Here is a 15,833-nt window from a genome sequence, read left to right as displayed (position 1 = left end):
TAAGTTTTGCTGGTGCTTTGCACATGTGCTTGAGCGAGGATATATTCATATATTCATGTGTATATTTAAGCAGCCTAATTAAATATTAACTTAGTGCAATAATTACAGAAATGGCCATTGTCTGTAAAGAAATAAAATATGAGAATATGAGACTAAAATCAACTAGTAGACTAGAAAAATTATTATATTGTCATTTTGATAATTAAAAATAAGCATGCTTATTATTATTATTATTATTATTATTATTATTATTATTATTATTATTATTATTAGTGCACTTTAATGAAGTAAACAATAAAGTTATATTAGATGTGTTTTGACTACTCTTTGTAAGTTGTATAATTTTATCTAATTAAGATATATTAACTCAAAGTCTTGTAAGAGCCTCGTTGATCTTTCAGTGCCCCACATTAGGAAGATTATCTCACACTAAGAGCGTTAATATTTATTTATGACTTATTTGCATTTTTTTCTCTTGATATGATTAGGACACATATCCTGGTTTTTAAAACGGTATTGTGTGTGGATTTCACATTTTGGCTACGCGTTGCATTGTGTCGCAGAAGTGTGAAATGATACAACACCAAAAAATGACCTTTATTTTGAAATGGCGTCAAACGCGTTTGGTAATGAGATGTCCCATATGTGGCCCTGTATGACGGGTTCTGTGGAGAGCTTGAAGCGCGACTGAACCAAACACACGCGCTTACATCGCCTGCGTTTCTCCGGCACGTTATTATTATATTGTTATATTCTCAGTTGGATAAAGCGCACATGTCGGACACGCGCAAGAGGAGCAGGAAGCGCTTCGGCGGGCACGCGCACAAGAAACAGAGGGGCTCCCGTGAGCTGGAGGTGGGCGCGCAGGGGGTGCTGATCACCTGCAACATGAACGAGCGCAAGTGCACGAGCGAAGCCTTCAGCCTCCTCAACGAGTACGCGGACGCGCTCTACGGACCTGAGCAGGTGAGCAGCATCACCTAACCTAACCCTACAGAGATGAGTTACTGTAGTCTAGAGCCCTATAGAGATGAGTTACTGTAGTCTAGAGCCCTATAGAGATGGGTTACTGTAGTCTAGAGCCCTATAGAGATGAGTTACTGTAGTCTAGAACCCTATAGAGATGAGTTACTGTAGTCTAGAGCCCTATAGAGATGAGTTACTGTAGTCTAGAACCCTATAGAGATGAGTTACTGTAGTCTAGAGCTCTATAGAGATGAGTTACTGTAGTCTAGAACCCTATAGAGATGAGTTACTGTAGTCTAGAGCCCTATAGAGATGAGTTACTGTAGTCTAGAACCCTATAGAGATGAGTTACTGTAGTCTAGAGCCCTATAGAGATGAGTTACTGTAGTCTAGAACCCTATAGAGATGAGTTACTTTAGTCTAGAGCCCTATAGAGATGAGTTACTGTAGCCTAGAACCCTATAGAGATGAGTTACTGTAGTCTAGAGCCCTATAGAGATGAGTTACTGTAGTCTAGAACCCTATAGAGATGAGTTACTGTAGTCTAGAGCCCTATAGAGATGAGTTACTGTAGTCTAGAACCCTATAGAGATGAGTTACTGTAGTCTAGAGCTCTATAGAGCCCTATAGAGATGGGTTACTGTAGTCTAGAGCCCTATAGAGATGAGTTAATGTAGTCTAGAGCCCTATAGAGATGAGTTACTGTAGTCTAGAGCCCTATAGAGATGGGTTACTGTAGTCTAGAGCCCTATAGATATGGGTTACTGTAGTCTAGAACCCTATAGAGATGAGTTACTGTAGTCTAGAGCCCTATAGAGATGAGTTACTGTAGTCTAGAACCCTATAGAGATGAGTTACTGTAGTCTAGAGCTCTATAGAGATGAGTTACTGTAGTCTAGAACCCTATAGAGATGAGTTACTGTAGTCTAGAGCCCTATAGAGATGAGTTACTGTAGTCTAGAACCCTATAGAGATGAGTTACTGTAGTCTAGAGCCCTATAGAGATGAGTTACTGTAGTCTAGAACCCTATAGAGATGAGTTACTTTAGTCTAGAGCCCTATAGAGATGAGTTACTGTAGCCTAGAACCCTATAGAGATGAGTTACTGTAGTCTAGAGCCCTATAGAGATGAGTTACTGTAGTCTAGAACCCTATAGAGATGAGTTACGGTAGTCTAGAGCCCTATAGAGATGAGTTACTGTAGTCTAGAACCCTATAGAGATGAGTTACTGTAGTCTAGAGCTCTATAGAGCCCTATAGAGATGGGTTACTGTAGTCTAGAGCCCTATAGAGATGAGTTACTGTAGTCTAGAGCCCTATAGAGATGAGTTACTGTAGTCTAGAGCCCTATAGAGATGGGTTACTGTAGTCTAGAGCCCTATAGATATGGGTTACTGTAGTCTAGAGCCCTATAGAGATGGGTTACTGTAGTCTAGAGCCCTATAGAGATGGGTTACTGTAGTCTAGAGCCCTATAGAGATGGGTTACTGTAGTCTAGAGCCCTATAGAGATGAGTTACTGTAGTCTAGAGCCCTATAGAGATGAGATACTGTAGTCTAGAGCCCTATAGAGATGAGTTACTGTAGTCTAGAGCCCTGTAGAGATGAGTTACTGTAGTTTAGAGCCCTATAGAGATGGGTTACTGTAGTCTAGAGCCCTATAGATATGAGTTACTGTAGTCTAGAGCCCTATAGACATGGGTTATTGTAGTCTAGAGCCCTATAGAGATGAGTTACTGTAGTCTAGAGCCCTATAGAGATGAGTTACTGTAGTCTAGAGCCCTATAGAGATGAGTTACTGTAGTCTAGAGCCCTATAGAGATGAGTTACTGTAGTCTAGAGCCCTATAGAGGTCTAGAGCCCTATAGAGATGAGTAACTATAGTCTAGAGCCCTATAGAGATGGGTTACTGTAGTCTAGAGCCCTATAGAGATGGGTTACTGTAGTCTAGAGCCCTATAGAGATGGGTTACTGTAGTCTAGAGCCCTATAGAGATGAGTTACTGTAGTCTAGAGCCCTATAGAGATGAGTTACTGTAGTCTAGAGCCCTATAAAGATGGGTTACTGTAGTCTAGAGCCCTATAGAGATGAGTTACTGTAGTCTAGAGCCCTATAGAGATGGGTTACTGTAGTCTAGAGCCCTATAGAGATGAGTTACTGTAGTCTTGGGTCCTACAGAGGTCTAGAGCCCTATAGAGATGAGTTACTGTAGTCTAGAGCCCTATAGAGATGAGTTACTGTAGTCTAGAGCTCTATAGAGATGAGTTACTGTAGTCTAGAGCCCTATAGAGATGAGTTACTGTAGTCTAGAGCCCTATAGAGATGGGTTACTGTAGTCTAGAGCCCTATAGAGATGGGTTACTGTAGTCTAGAGCCCTATAGAGATGGGTTACTGTAGTCTAGAGTCCTATAGAGATGGGTTACTGTAGTCTAGAGCCCTATAGAGATGAGTTACTGTAGTCTAGAGCCCTATAGAGATGAGTTACTGTAGTCTAGAGCCCTATAAAGATGAGTTACTGTAGTCTAGAGCCCTACAGAGATGAGTTACTGTAGTCTAGAGCCCTACAGAGATGGGTTAATGTAGTCTAGAGCCCTATAGAGCTTAGTTACTGTAGTCTAGAGCCCTACAGAGATGAGTTACTGTAGTCTAGAGCCCTATAGAGATTGGTTAATGTAGTCTAGAGCCCTATAGAGATGAGTTACTGTAGTCTAGAGCCCTATAGAGATGAGTTACTGTAGTCTAGAGCCCTATAGAGATGAGTTACTGTAGTCTAGAGCCCTATAGAGATGAGTTACTGTAGTCTAGAGCCCTATAGAGATGAGTTACTGTAGTCTAGAGCCCTATAGAGATGAGTTACTGTAGTCTAGAGCCCTATAGAGATGAGTTACTGTAGTCTTGGGTCCTATAGAGGTCTAGAGCCCTATAGAGATGAGTTACTGTAGTCTAGAGCCCTATAGAGATGAGTTACTGTAGTCTTGGGTCCTACAGAGATGAGTTACTGTAGTCTAGAGCCCTATAGAGATGAGTTACTGTAGTCTAGAGCCCTATAGAGATGAGTAACTATAGTCTAGAGCCCTATAGAGATGAGTTACTGTAGTCTAGAGCCCTATAGAGATGAGTTACTGTAGTCTTGGGTCCTATATAGGTCTAGAGCCCTATAGAGATGAGTTACTGTAGTCATGGGTCCTTTAGAGGTCTAGAGCCCTATAGAGATGAGTTACTGTAGTCTTGGGTCCTACAGAGGTCTAGAGCCCTATAGAGATGAGTTACTGTAGTCTAGAGCCCTATAGAGATCTAGAGCCCTATAGAGATGAGTTACTGTAGTCTAGAGCCCTACAGAGGTCTAGAGCCCTATAGAGATGAGTTACTGTAGTCTAGAGCCCTATAGAGATCTAGAGCCCTATAGAGATGAGTTACTGTAGTCTAGAGCCCTATAGAGGTCTAGAGCCCTATAGAGATGAGTTACTGTAGTCTAGAGCCCTATAGAGATGAGTTACTGTAGTCTTGGGTCCTATAGAGGTCTAGAGCCCTATAGAGATGAGTTACTGTAGTCTAGAGCCCTATAGAGATGAGTTACTGTAGTCTTGGGTCCTATATAGGTCTAGAGCCCTATAGAGATGAGTTACTGTAGTCATGGGTCCTATAGAGGTCTAGAGCCCTATAGAGATGGGTTACTGTAGTCTTGGGTCCTACAGAGGTCTAGAGCCCTATAGAGATGAGTTACTGTAGTCTAGAGCCCTATAGAGATCTAGAGCCCTATAGAGATGAGTTACTGTAGTCTAGAGCCCTATAGAGGTCTAGAGCCCTATAGAGATGAGTTACTGTAGTCTAGAGCCCTATAGAGATCTAGAGCCCTATAGAGATGAGTTACTGTAGTCTAGAGCCCTATAGAGATGAGTTACTGTAGTCTAGAACCCTATAGAGATGAGTTACTGTAGTCTAGAGCCCTATAGAGATGAGTTACTGTAGTCTAGAACCCTATAGAGATGAGTTACTGTAGTCTAGAGCCCTATAGAGATGAGTTACTGTAGTCTAGAGCCCTATAGAGATCTAGAGCCCTATAGAGATGAGTTACTGTAGCGTTTACAGTGGTGCGTTTGTTCCAGCACACAGATAGCCTCAGTGAGGATGAGGAGGCTGATGAAGATGCGGAGGCTGCGCTGAAGAAGGAAGTGTCTCAGATACAGTCGTCCATGAAGACTCATCAGCAGAGGTTCAGTGTGGTCGACAGCGGAGCCAATAACGTCGTGTTTATCCGCACCCATGGAGTTGGTGAGAGTCTGATCAGAGCATCACATGATGAGCTCCAGCGGAACAGGGGATGACTCTGTCTCTCTCTCTCTCTCTCTCTCTCTCTCTCTCTCTCTCTCTCTCTCTCTCTCTCTCTCTCTCTCTCAGACCCAGAGGAGCTGGTCCATCATATTCTCTCAGACCTTCATGAGTCGAAGAAGAGGAAGTCTCGTGTGATTCTGCGCATGCTTCCGGTGAGCGGCACGTGTCGAGCGTTTGCGGAGGACATGGAGAAGTTCCTGAGCGAGTATCTTCAGCGCTGGTTCAAAGCTCCGCTGCGAGCCACATACCAGATCTGCTTCAAAGCCCGAAACAGCAGCCACAGCAAGAGAGACGACGTCATCAAGGCCGTCGCTGGTGCGTCTCACACACACACACACACACACACACACACACACACACACACACACACACACACACACACACACACACACACACACACACACACACACACACACAAAGACTGGATGAATCCGTGTTTATAAACAAATCTTTTGAGTAAATGATTCAAATACTCACTCATAAAGACTGGATAAATTAGCACTTATAAACATTGAGTTATGCATATACTGTTCCCATTCAGTCGGTTCACTCGGTACAACACATGACTATGGGATATCGCGCTCTAGCGCCATCTGCTGAAGACTTCTTTATTCACGCCTGAAAGTCACCTGCCCACAGCATATACACGTTTCACATTAATGCAATTATCTAATCAGCCAATCACATGGCAGTTCTTCAGTGCATTAGGGGTGTGGTCCTGGTCAAGACAATCTCCTGAACTCCAAACTGAATGTCAGAATGGGAAAGAAAGGGGATTTAAGCCGTTTTGAGCGTGGCATGGTTGTTGGTGCCAGACGGGCCGGTCTGAGTATTTCCCAATCTGCTCAGTTACTGGGATTTTCACACACAACCATTTCTAGGGTTTACAAAGAATGGTGTGAAAAGGGAAGAGCATCCAGTCTGCAGCAGTCCTGTGGGAGAAAATGCCTTGTTGATGCTCGAGGTCAGAGGAGAATGGGCCGACTGATTCAAGCTGATAGAAGAGCAACTTTGACTGAAATAACCACTCGTTACAACCGAGGTATGCAGCAAAGCATTTGGGAAGCCACAACACACACAACCTTGAGGCGGATGGGCAATACCAGCAGAAGACCCCACCGGGTACCACTCATCTCCACTACAAATAGGAAAAAGAGGCGACAATTTGCACAAGCTCACCAAAATTGGCCAGTTGAAGACTGGAGAAATGTTGCCTGGTCTGATGAGTCTCGATTTCTGTTGAGACATTCAGATGGTAGAGTCAGAATTTGGCGTAAACAGAATGAGAACATGGATCCATCATGCCTTGTTCCCACTGTGCAGGCTGGTGGTGGTGGTGTAATGGTGTGGGGGATGTTTTCTTGGCTCACTTTAGGCCCCTTAGTGCCCATTGGCCATTGTTTAAATGCCACAGCCTACCTGAGCATTGTTTCTGACCATGTCCATCCCTTTATGACCACCATGACCCCATCCTCTGATGGCTACTTCCAGCAGGATAATGCACCATGTCACAAAGCTCGAATCGGTTCACTCAGTACAACACATGACTATGGGATATTGCACTCTAGCGCCATCTGCTGAAGACTCCTTTATTCACGCCTGAAAGGTCAATGGCGCGGACGACGTGGGCGGGGTCACCTGCATCTAAATGCCGTCGTCATCCCCTTTGTTCTTCAGCTCCTCACCGAGCTGCTACAACACCATCAACCCACATTTCCGTTTCCCTCGTCAGCTCATACAATTTCCCCCCGGAGTGCTGTTTTTTTTTTTTTTTTATGTTTGTAAAAAATATTTTAATAACACAGTTTTGGCGGTTGTACAGTTCTAATGACGGTGATTAATTATAACCGTCGGTCTCACGGTTATATACTAACTGTCACACCCCTACTTCTGATCACTGTGTGTCTCTCTCAGGTTTGGTGGCGAAGATGAACCCGCTGAATAAGGTGGATCTGACCAATCCTGAGCTGAGCATCATCATAGAGATCATCAAGAGTGTCTGCTGCGTCAGCGTCGTCTCAGACTACACACTCTTCCGCAAGTACAACCTGCAGGAAGTGGCTAAAGAGCCCACCAATCAGAGCACAGGCGCACAGGAACCAGCCAACCAGACGCAGGAGAAGGCGGAGGGAGCCGAGGTTTCCACCGGCAACGGGAGCAAGGAGGCGGAGCCTGAGTGAACTGTGGCTGCACAGACGTGGCGTTTTTAAACCCTTTTTACACCGTTTGTGTCCAGGCTTTTGTGTTTAGGCTGCCTTTCAGTGCCAGCAGGATTTCACACTGTACGCTGTTCTTGGTTTTTACTTCTATTGCTCTGTGTTTGTGTGGTACTCTTGTGTTATTTTGAACATGTTCTCCTCTGAAAATACGACAAAATGAAATAAAAACAACTGAAGTCATATATTTTATTTGCTATTTTACATCTCTAGTGAGAGCATCTGTGGCATATGAAGTTGTGGATAACATTCATTCACAACATTATTATTTAAAAGTATTTTTTTATAGTGCACTCAAAACGTCTGTGGAAGCTTATTAGCACTAAAGTATAAAAAGGGTAACTGACTTAAACTCTTAATTCTGAGGGGAAAAGTCTGAATTGCGAGATATATAATCATATTTCTGAGGGGAAAAGTCTGAATTGTGAGATATATAATCATAATTCTGAGGGGAAAAGTCTGAATTGTGAGATATAAAATAATTCAGTGTGGCTCTGCAGGCCGTCTCTGGGTCAGTGTCGTGTTAAAGGTCACGGTGTTGTGAAACAATAGTGATTAGCCGTGTCTCTCTCTGGAGACGAAGATTAGCCTGCACTGCGTGACCTTTCCAGCAGGTCACAGCAGGTGAGAGAGACACACACACACACACACACACACACACACTCATATTAACTTCATTAGGGTTTAATTGAACAGGAGCATTCACAGGTATTTCACTCTTCTTCAGACAGACATGTCTTCTTGTGTTGATGAATTAAGATGTCTTCTTCATTAACCTGTGTGTGTGTGTGTGTGTGTGTGTGTGTGTGTGTGTGTGTGTGTGTGTGTGTGTGTGTGTGTGTGTGTGTGTGCCAGCTCCTGCAGTGTGTTGATGGCCTGTGGCGTGACCTTTAACACCTCCTCCTCCTTAGGATGGACAGATTTCCAGAAGATCCATCTGTGATGCTGTAGGAGTGATCTTCATTCATCAACACACTTGCTAAAACAGACTGTATTGGAAACGTCTATTATTTATTATGAATTGTACTTTTGGAAGAGGTCAGATAACAGGGAATGTTCCTGCAACGTTCTCGTTCTTCCAAAGTTATGAAAAGCGTTCTTCAGTAACATTGAATGAATGTTTGTTCTCTGGTCTTTAATAATGTTCTCAAAACGTTATGTGAAGGATAAAATGCGTTAGCTATCAGAAATACAGCTCTAAGAATATCCACGGATTAAATTAAATATAAGTAGTATAATATGAAAGCCATAACTGAATGAAGCTGCAAGTTCGCGAGAGGGGGTGATGATGGTGCTCGTGCCCGATACTCCCACAGCAGCTGCGCGCGACTCAAACTCCTGTCAGGTAAAACATCATCACTTTATCGCTTTAAACTTCATAAACATTTGCCATCAATGTTTACAGCGGCTATTTTTATTGTAAACCGAGAGGAAGCGATCGTCTGATTGTCGGATGTCCGTCGAATAAACTTTAAACATTAAACGCGCGCGCGGACTCATTCATAACACGATCGGCATTTGATATTATTTCGGTAATGCTTTGTAATTAACGTTAAAGCTACGCTATTAGTTTGTGAATATTCATTATGTGTCATATCATATGTTGATCTTAACAACAACAGATCCTAAACAACTACATTTGTTAAGTTTTCAGAAAACCGAATTCCTGACAGGAATAATGACGTTGCGTCTGTCAATTAAAAAACGATGTTGTGTATTTGTGTGTAGTAAAATAAAATGTATATTGACAGTTTATAATAAAGAAGGACAATACAATAAACAAATATAAAGAACAATAACAGGTGCAACTGGTGTTGATATGGATAAATAACAAAAAATCTAATTAAAAGCAAATGAAGGAAATAAGAAATTTGATTAATGTATGTTTGTGTGGATACTGTGTGTTTTACCAATGATATTTTAATCTATATATGACTGTTTCTTCAACTAGGGGCACTTTTAGCCACGTGAAGTTGAATTTAAAAAAAACTTAAGGCCACTGTGAAATTTAACACAGTCTCACAAGTTTAAATAATTTGTCTAGTTTTCAGGTCTGTAAGAGGACAAACTTAGATTACAAGAGAAGTTGTTATTATTTTACATCTTTCCGAGCTGCACTGATCAAATGTCATTTCCACAACATCTCAATACAGCTATTATTTACAAACACAATTCCAAAAAAGTTTGGACACTGTACAAATTGTGAATAAAAACAGAATGCAATGATGTGGAAGTTTCAAATGTCAATATAAGAAAATCTAAAATTTTAAGGGAAAATAAGTTTATTTTAAATTCCATGGCATCAACACATCTCAGTAAAGTTGTGCCGTGGCCATGTTTCCCACTGTGTCATCCCCTCTTCTTTTTATATCAGTCTGCAGACGTCTGGGGACTGAGGAGACGAGCTGCTCAAGTTTAGGACTAGGAATGTTGTCCCATTCTTGTCTAATACAGGCTTCTAGTTGCTCAACTGTCTTAGGTCTTCTTTATCGCATCTTCCTCTTTATGATGCGCCAAATGTTTTCTAATGGTGAAAGATCTGGACTGCAGGCTGGCCATTTCAGTGCCGGGTCCTTCTTCTGCGCAGCCATGATGTTGTAATTGATGCAGTGTGTGGTCTGGCATTGTCATGTTGGAAAAGGCAAGGTCTTCCCTGAAAGAGACGCCGTCTGGATGAAAAATTGAATAATTTATGCCACCCAAGATCATTTTTGTAACTAGTTTTACCAGTTTGTCAGGTGCATTAATAGTTACCATAAAAGTCATATTTTTAAACTGTATTTTCATTGTTGAATTTAAAAGGTCTGGGTGTGCAACAAGGAGAAAACATTTTTTGAAAACAAGTGATTTTGACACCTACAAGGAAAAGTATAACAAAATCATATTAGAAAGGTAGTAAAAATATGACAAAAGAAATTAAACGTGCCTATAGTCTAAGAATCACCCATATATTTAATATGTATATTTTTTAAATTATATTTCATATGATATTATCTCACTCCTCAGGAGTCTCCAATGACATCATGAGTTACCATAGTGACGCGCCCCGCCCTCCTGTGCCGGGTGAAGAGGGTCATGGGGGCGGGTGCTTCTCCAGTAATACTCCGTCTAATTGGTCAGAGTCTCCAGGCCTCACACCGTGCCGCTCTGAGCTGGATCTGGGGTTTGAGGCCGAGGGCAGTGCATCATGGGACGGCCGCTCTGAGCTGGATCTGGGGTTCGAGCCCGAGGGCAGTGCATCATGGGAAGGCCCGTATGAGCCGTGGGCTGAGACACTGCTCACCCTGCTGGATGACCGCGATGGCACGGCCCTGTTTCAGAACTTCCTGCGGACTCTAGGCTGCTCTCCGCTCCTGGATTTCTGGTTCGCCTGCTGCGGCTTCCAGAAGGTTCCCGAGAGTGCGGTGGAGCGACGCCTAAAGCTGGCCAAAGCCATGTACCGCTGCTACTTGTCCGAGCGCGGCGCCGCCGCTGTGTCTCACAGGATCACGGCCCAGACCAGGTGTGCGGTGCGAGATGCCATTCAGCGGCTGCAGCTGGACTCCGGCCTGTTTGAGCAGGCACATGCACAGGTGCAGGCCGTGTTACAGGACTACCTGTTCCCACTGTTTCTCAGGTCAGACGTGTACCTGAAACACACTCAGACTGTCCAGGCACCGGGAAACCACAAGACAACATTAAAAGGAAGCCAAGCCATGCCCTCGGAGGGGGAGGAGCCTGAGAAGGAGACCCTCCCGCTCCACAATGCAGCCATTCAGAAGTGTCCAGACGATCGGCAGTGCAGGTGAGATGCAGAGATGCAGAGATGCAGCGAGTGCAGTGAGATGCAGCGAGTGCAGTGAGATGCAGAGATCCAGTGAGATGCAGGTGAGATGCAGCGAGTGCAGGTGAGATGCAGTGAGTGCAGGTGAGATGCAGGGAGTGCAGTGAGATGCAGAGATGCAGGTGATATGCAGGGAGTGCAGTAAGATGCAGAGATGCAGTGAGTGCAGTTAAGTGCAGGTAAAATGCAGTGAGAGTCAGGTGAGATGCAGTCAGAATCAGGTGAGATGCAGGTGAGATGCAGTGAGAGTCAGGTGAGATGCAGGTGAGATGCAGGTGAATTGGAGTGAGTGCAGGTAAGATGCAGTGATAGTCTGGTGAGAGTGCAGGTGAGATGCAGGGAGAGTCAGGTGAGAGTGCAGGTGAGATGCAGGGAGAGTCAGGTGAGAGCCAGGTGAAATGCAGTGAGAGTCAGGTGAGATGCAGGTGAGAGTCAGGTGAGTGCAGGTGAGAGTCAGTTGAGAGTCAGGTGAGATGCAGTGAGAGTCAGGTGAGAGTCAGGTGAGATGCAGTGAGAGTCAGGTGAGATGCAGGTGAGAGTCAGTTGAGATGCAGGTGAGATGCAGTGAGAGTCAGGTAAGAGTCAGGTGAGTGTCAGGTGAGATGCAGTGAGTGTCAGGTGAGATGCAGTGAGTGTCAGGTGAGATGCAGTGAGAGCCAGGTGAGTGTCAGGTGAGATGCAGTGAGTGTCAGGTGAGATGCGGTGAGTGTCAGGTGAGATGCAGTGAGAGCCAGGTGAGATGTAGTGAGAGCCAGGTGAGTGTCAGGTGAGATGCAGTGAGAGTCAGGTGAGATGCAGTGAGAGTCAGGTGAGATGCAGTGAGAGTCAGGTGAGAGTGCAGGTGAGATGCAGGGAGAGTCAGGTGAGAGCCAGGTGAGAGTCAGGTGAGATGCAGTGAGAATCAGGTGAAATGCATTGAGAGCCAGGTGAGATGCAGTGAGAGTCAGGTGTGATGCAGTGAGAGCCAGGTGCGATGCAGTGAGAGTCAGGTGAGATGCAGGTGAGATGCCGTGAGAGTCAGGTGAGATGCAGTGAAAGTCAGGTGAGATGCAGTGAGAGTCAGGTGAGAGTGCAGGTGAGATGCAGGGAGAGTCAGGTGAGAGCCAGGTGAGAGTCAGGTGAGATGCAGTGAAAGTCAGGTGAGATGCAGTGAGAGTCAGGTGAGAGTGCAGGTGAGATGCAGGGAGAGTCAGGTGAGAGCCAGGTGAGAGTCAGGTGAGATGCAGTGAGAATCAGGTGAGATGCAGTGAGAGCCAGGTGAGATGCAGTGAGAGTCAGGTGAGATGCAGTGAGAGCCAGGTGCGATGCAGTGAGAGTCAGGTGAGATGCAGGTGAGATGCCGTGAGAGTCAGGTGAGATGCAGTGAAAGTCAGGTGAGATGCAGGTGAGAGTCAGGTGAGTGCAGGTGAGATGCAGGGAGAGTCAGGTGAGAGCCAGGTGAGAGTCAGGTGAGATGCAGTGAGAGTCAGGTGAGATGCAGGTGAGAGTCAGGTGAGTGCAGGTGAGAGTCAGTTGAGATGCAGTGAGAGTCAGGTGAGATGCAGTGAGAGTCAGGTGAGATGCAGGTGAGAGTTAGTTGAGATGCAGGTGAGATGCTGTGAGAGTCAGGTAAGAGTCAGGTGAGTGTCAGGTGAGATGCAGTGAGTGTCAGGTGAGATGCAGTGAGTGTCAGGTGAGATGCAGTGAGAGTCAGGTGAGATGCAGTGAGAGCCAGGTGAGATGTAGTGAGAGCCAGGTGAGATGCAGTGAGTGCCAGGTGAGATGCAGTGAGAGTCAGGTGAGATGCAGTGAGAGCCAGGTGAGATGCAGTGATAGCCAGGTGGGTGTCAGGTGAGATGCAGTGAGTCAGGTGAGAGTGCAGGTGAGATGCGGTGAGAGTCAGGTGAGAGTGCAGGTGAGATGCAGTGAGTCAGGTGAGTGTCAGGTGAGATGCAGGGAGAGCCAGGTGAGATGCAGGGAGAGCCAGGTGAGATGCAGTGAGGGCCAGGTGAGTGTCAGGTGAGATGCAGGGAGAGCCAGGTGAGATGCAGGGAGAGCCAGGTGAGATGCAGTGAGGGCCAGGTGAGTGTCAGGTGAGATGCAGGGAGAGCCAGGTGAGAAGCAGTGAGAGCCAGGTGAGATGCAGTGAGAGTCAGGTGAGAGTCAGGTGAGATGCAGTGAGAGCCTGGTGAGATGCAGTGAGAGCCAGGTGAGTGTCAGGTGAGATGCAGTGAGAGTCAGGTGAGATGCAGTGAGTGCCAGGTGAGATGCAGTGAGAGCCAGGTGAGCTGCAGTGAGAGTCAGGTGAGATGCAGTGAGAGCCAGGTGAGATGCAGTGAGAGCCAGGTGGGAGTCAGGTGAGATGCAGTGAGAGCCAGGTGGGAGTCAGGTGAGATGCAGTGAGAGCCAGGTGAGATGCAGTGAGGTGAGCTCCATGCAGTCATCATGTTCACTGACGTGTGTTTCCCTCAACAGACAGGAGCGTCACGTGTGTCATCGACACAGAACACGAGACAAAGACAAGAGACACACACACTTGCCACACACACCGGTGAGTCAATTCAATGTGAATGTACTCCGATCAGGCATAACATTATGACCACTGACAGGTGAAGTGATTAACACTGATTTTTTCATCACGGCTCCTGTTAGTGGGTGGGATATATTAGGCAGCAAGTGAACATTTCGTCCTCAGAGTTGATGTGTGTGAAGCAGGAGAAATGGGCAAGCGTAAGGATTTGAGCGAGTTTGGCCAGATTGTGACGGCTAGACGACTGGGTCAGAGCATCTCCAAAACTGCAGCTCTTGTGGGCTGTCCCCGGTCTGCAGTGGTCAGTATCTATCAAAAGTGCTCCAAGGAAGGACCAGTGGAGAACCGGCCACAGGGTCATGGGCGGCCAAGGCTCATTGATGACCGTGGGGAGCGAAGGCTGGCCCGTGGGGTCCGATCAAACAGACGAGCTACTGGAGCTCAAACTGCTCCAGAAGTTAATGCTGGTTCTGATAGAAAGCTGTCAGAATACACAGAGCAGCTCAGTTTGAGGCGTATGGACCAGTCAGGGTGACCTCTGACCCCGCCGAAAGCACCAACAGTGGCACGTGAGCATCAGAACTGGACCACGGAGCAATGGAAGAAGGTGGCCTGGTCTGAGGAATCACGTGTTCTTCTACATCACGTGGATGGCCGGGTGTGTGTGTGTGTGGCTTACCTGGGGAACACATGGCCCCAGGATGCACTATGGGAAGAAGATTCTTAGGGCAATGTTCTGCAGGTGTGTGATATGTGCTCGTTATTCTCTGTGTGTGTGTAACAGGTGAAGATGACTCCACACACCTTCGCAGCTGAACTGATGAGGCGTTTGCAGGAGCTGCAGATACAGACTCAAGACACTCGCGTGAGTTACTGTCACACACTGTGTGTTAGCTGTGTACTCTACAGGTTATTGATGTGCAACTTCCTGTTCTGACAGGAAGAAGAACGTGGCATGTCCAGCAGGTGTGTGACCGTGGTGTATTATTACAGCGGAGACGCGATCCCGTACAGGACGTGTGTGTGCGGTGACCCTGCCGTGACCCTGGGCCGCTTTAAATCCCTGCTGACCCGCAGAGGGCCATTCCGGTTCTACTTCCAGAGCGCGAGCGCAGAGTTCGAGTGCGGCGCGGTCTACGAGGAGATCCGCGAGGACGCCGCCATCTTGCCCACATTTGAGCGGAAGATCATCGCCAGAGTGGAGAGAACGAGCGATCCGTCATGATCCGGCTTTCCTCAAAGTCTGTTTATTTAAAGGGGCGGTTGTATGCGATGTGACTTGTGTAACTTTAGTTAGTGTGTAATGTCGCTGCTTGAGCATTAACAGTCTCTGCAAAGTTACAGCGCTGAAAGTTCACTGCAAACGGAGATATTGTCTTTTAAAGTTACCGCAGTTTATTGCCTACAAAAATGGCCGGTTTGGACTACAACGATCTTCTTCCTGGGTTGGTGACATCATAAACCCTCGCTAGTCTCCGCAGATGTGACTTCTGCCCGTAATGGGAAGGGGCGTGGCCTTAACCTGTGCTTGGGACTTCAGCCAATCAAAATACAGGAAACTACATTTGGCCATCTAACCAATCTAAGACCACTGCGTTTTTCAGAGGGAGGGGCTTCATAGAAGCAGGAAGCAAACGAGCCGTTCAAAGCACAGACAGCGGTGTGGAATAAAGGGAGGATAGAAGAAAAATACAGTGTTAAAAAAATAAATAAAATATCAAGACATGTTATACTGCGCCCCATAAACACAACCAAGCCTAAGCCAAGTTTGCTGCTGAATAAAGTCATTGGAGACTCTGTTTGAATGGTTTCTTCACCTGTTCTACAACACAACTGCACAATAAAGAGAAAGAAAACAATAAAAGCGTTTTAAAATGTGACCCAACATTACACTGCAAAAAAAAAAGCTCTTCTTCCTCAGTATTTTTGTCTTGTTTCCAGTCCAAATATCTAAAAAATATTCTTAAATCAAGATGCATTTACTAGA

General features: G+C 45.6%; 3 protein-coding genes across 3 annotated transcripts; all 3 read left to right on the top strand.

Moving 5' to 3' along the window:
* The first annotated feature begins 638 nt into the window (after positions 1-638).
* On the top strand, positions 639-7,699 carry thumpd1 (THUMP domain containing 1). Its single transcript, XM_067440469.1, has 4 exons — positions 639-966; positions 5,073-5,238; positions 5,365-5,613; positions 7,213-7,699. The coding sequence occupies exons 1-4, from the start codon at positions 775-777 to the stop codon at positions 7,476-7,478; spliced, it is 873 nt and encodes a 290-aa protein (XP_067296570.1). The 5' UTR covers positions 639-774; the 3' UTR covers positions 7,479-7,699.
* Positions 7,700-10,537: 2,838 nt separating this feature from the next.
* Positions 10,538-14,662, top strand: LOC137073660 (axin-1-like). The gene is made up of 3 exons (XM_067442368.1): positions 10,538-11,298; positions 13,792-13,901; positions 14,631-14,662. Exons 1-3 carry the CDS (start codon positions 10,538-10,540, stop codon positions 14,660-14,662), a joined length of 903 nt encoding a protein of 300 aa, XP_067298469.1.
* On the top strand, positions 14,661-15,395 carry LOC137072612 (axin-1-like). The gene is made up of 2 exons (XM_067440474.1): positions 14,661-14,711; positions 14,787-15,395. Exons 1-2 carry the CDS (start codon positions 14,667-14,669, stop codon positions 15,069-15,071), a joined length of 330 nt encoding a protein of 109 aa, XP_067296575.1. The 5' UTR covers positions 14,661-14,666; the 3' UTR covers positions 15,072-15,395.
* Positions 15,396-15,833: the final 438 nt, after the last annotated feature.

The sequence above is a fragment of the Pseudorasbora parva genome, chromosome 4 (genome assembly GCF_024679245.1).
Source record: "Pseudorasbora parva isolate DD20220531a chromosome 4, ASM2467924v1, whole genome shotgun sequence".
Taxonomy (NCBI): domain Eukaryota; kingdom Metazoa; phylum Chordata; class Actinopteri; order Cypriniformes; family Gobionidae; genus Pseudorasbora; species Pseudorasbora parva.
This window is presented reverse-complemented; position numbering and strand designations above follow the sequence as displayed.

Excerpts from the sequence above, each read along its gene's own strand:
- thumpd1 (XM_067440469.1), top strand. The coding sequence starts at position 775 with ATGTCGGACACGCGCAAGAGGAGCAGGAAGCGCTTCGGCGGGCACGCG. Across the intron at positions 5,239-5,364 it reads TATCCGCACCCATGGAGTTG|ACCCAGAGGAGCTGGTCCAT; the intron begins GTGAGAGTCTGA and ends TCTCTCTCTCAG. Across the intron at positions 5,614-7,212 it reads CGTCATCAAGGCCGTCGCTG|GTTTGGTGGCGAAGATGAAC; the intron begins GTGCGTCTCACA and ends TGTCTCTCTCAG.
- LOC137073660 (XM_067442368.1), top strand. The coding sequence starts at position 10,538 with ATGAGTTACCATAGTGACGCGCCCCGCCCTCCTGTGCCGGGTGAAGAG. Across the intron at positions 11,299-13,791 it reads CCAGACGATCGGCAGTGCAG|ACAGGAGCGTCACGTGTGTC; the intron begins GTGAGATGCAGA and ends TTCCCTCAACAG. Across the intron at positions 13,902-14,630 it reads TGTGAATGTACTCCGATCAG|GTGAAGATGACTCCACACAC; the intron begins GCATAACATTAT and ends TGTGTGTAACAG.
- LOC137072612 (XM_067440474.1), top strand. The coding sequence starts at position 14,667 with ATGAGGCGTTTGCAGGAGCTGCAGATACAGACTCAAGACACTCGC. Across the intron at positions 14,712-14,786 it reads TACAGACTCAAGACACTCGC|GAAGAAGAACGTGGCATGTC; the intron begins GTGAGTTACTGT and ends CTGTTCTGACAG.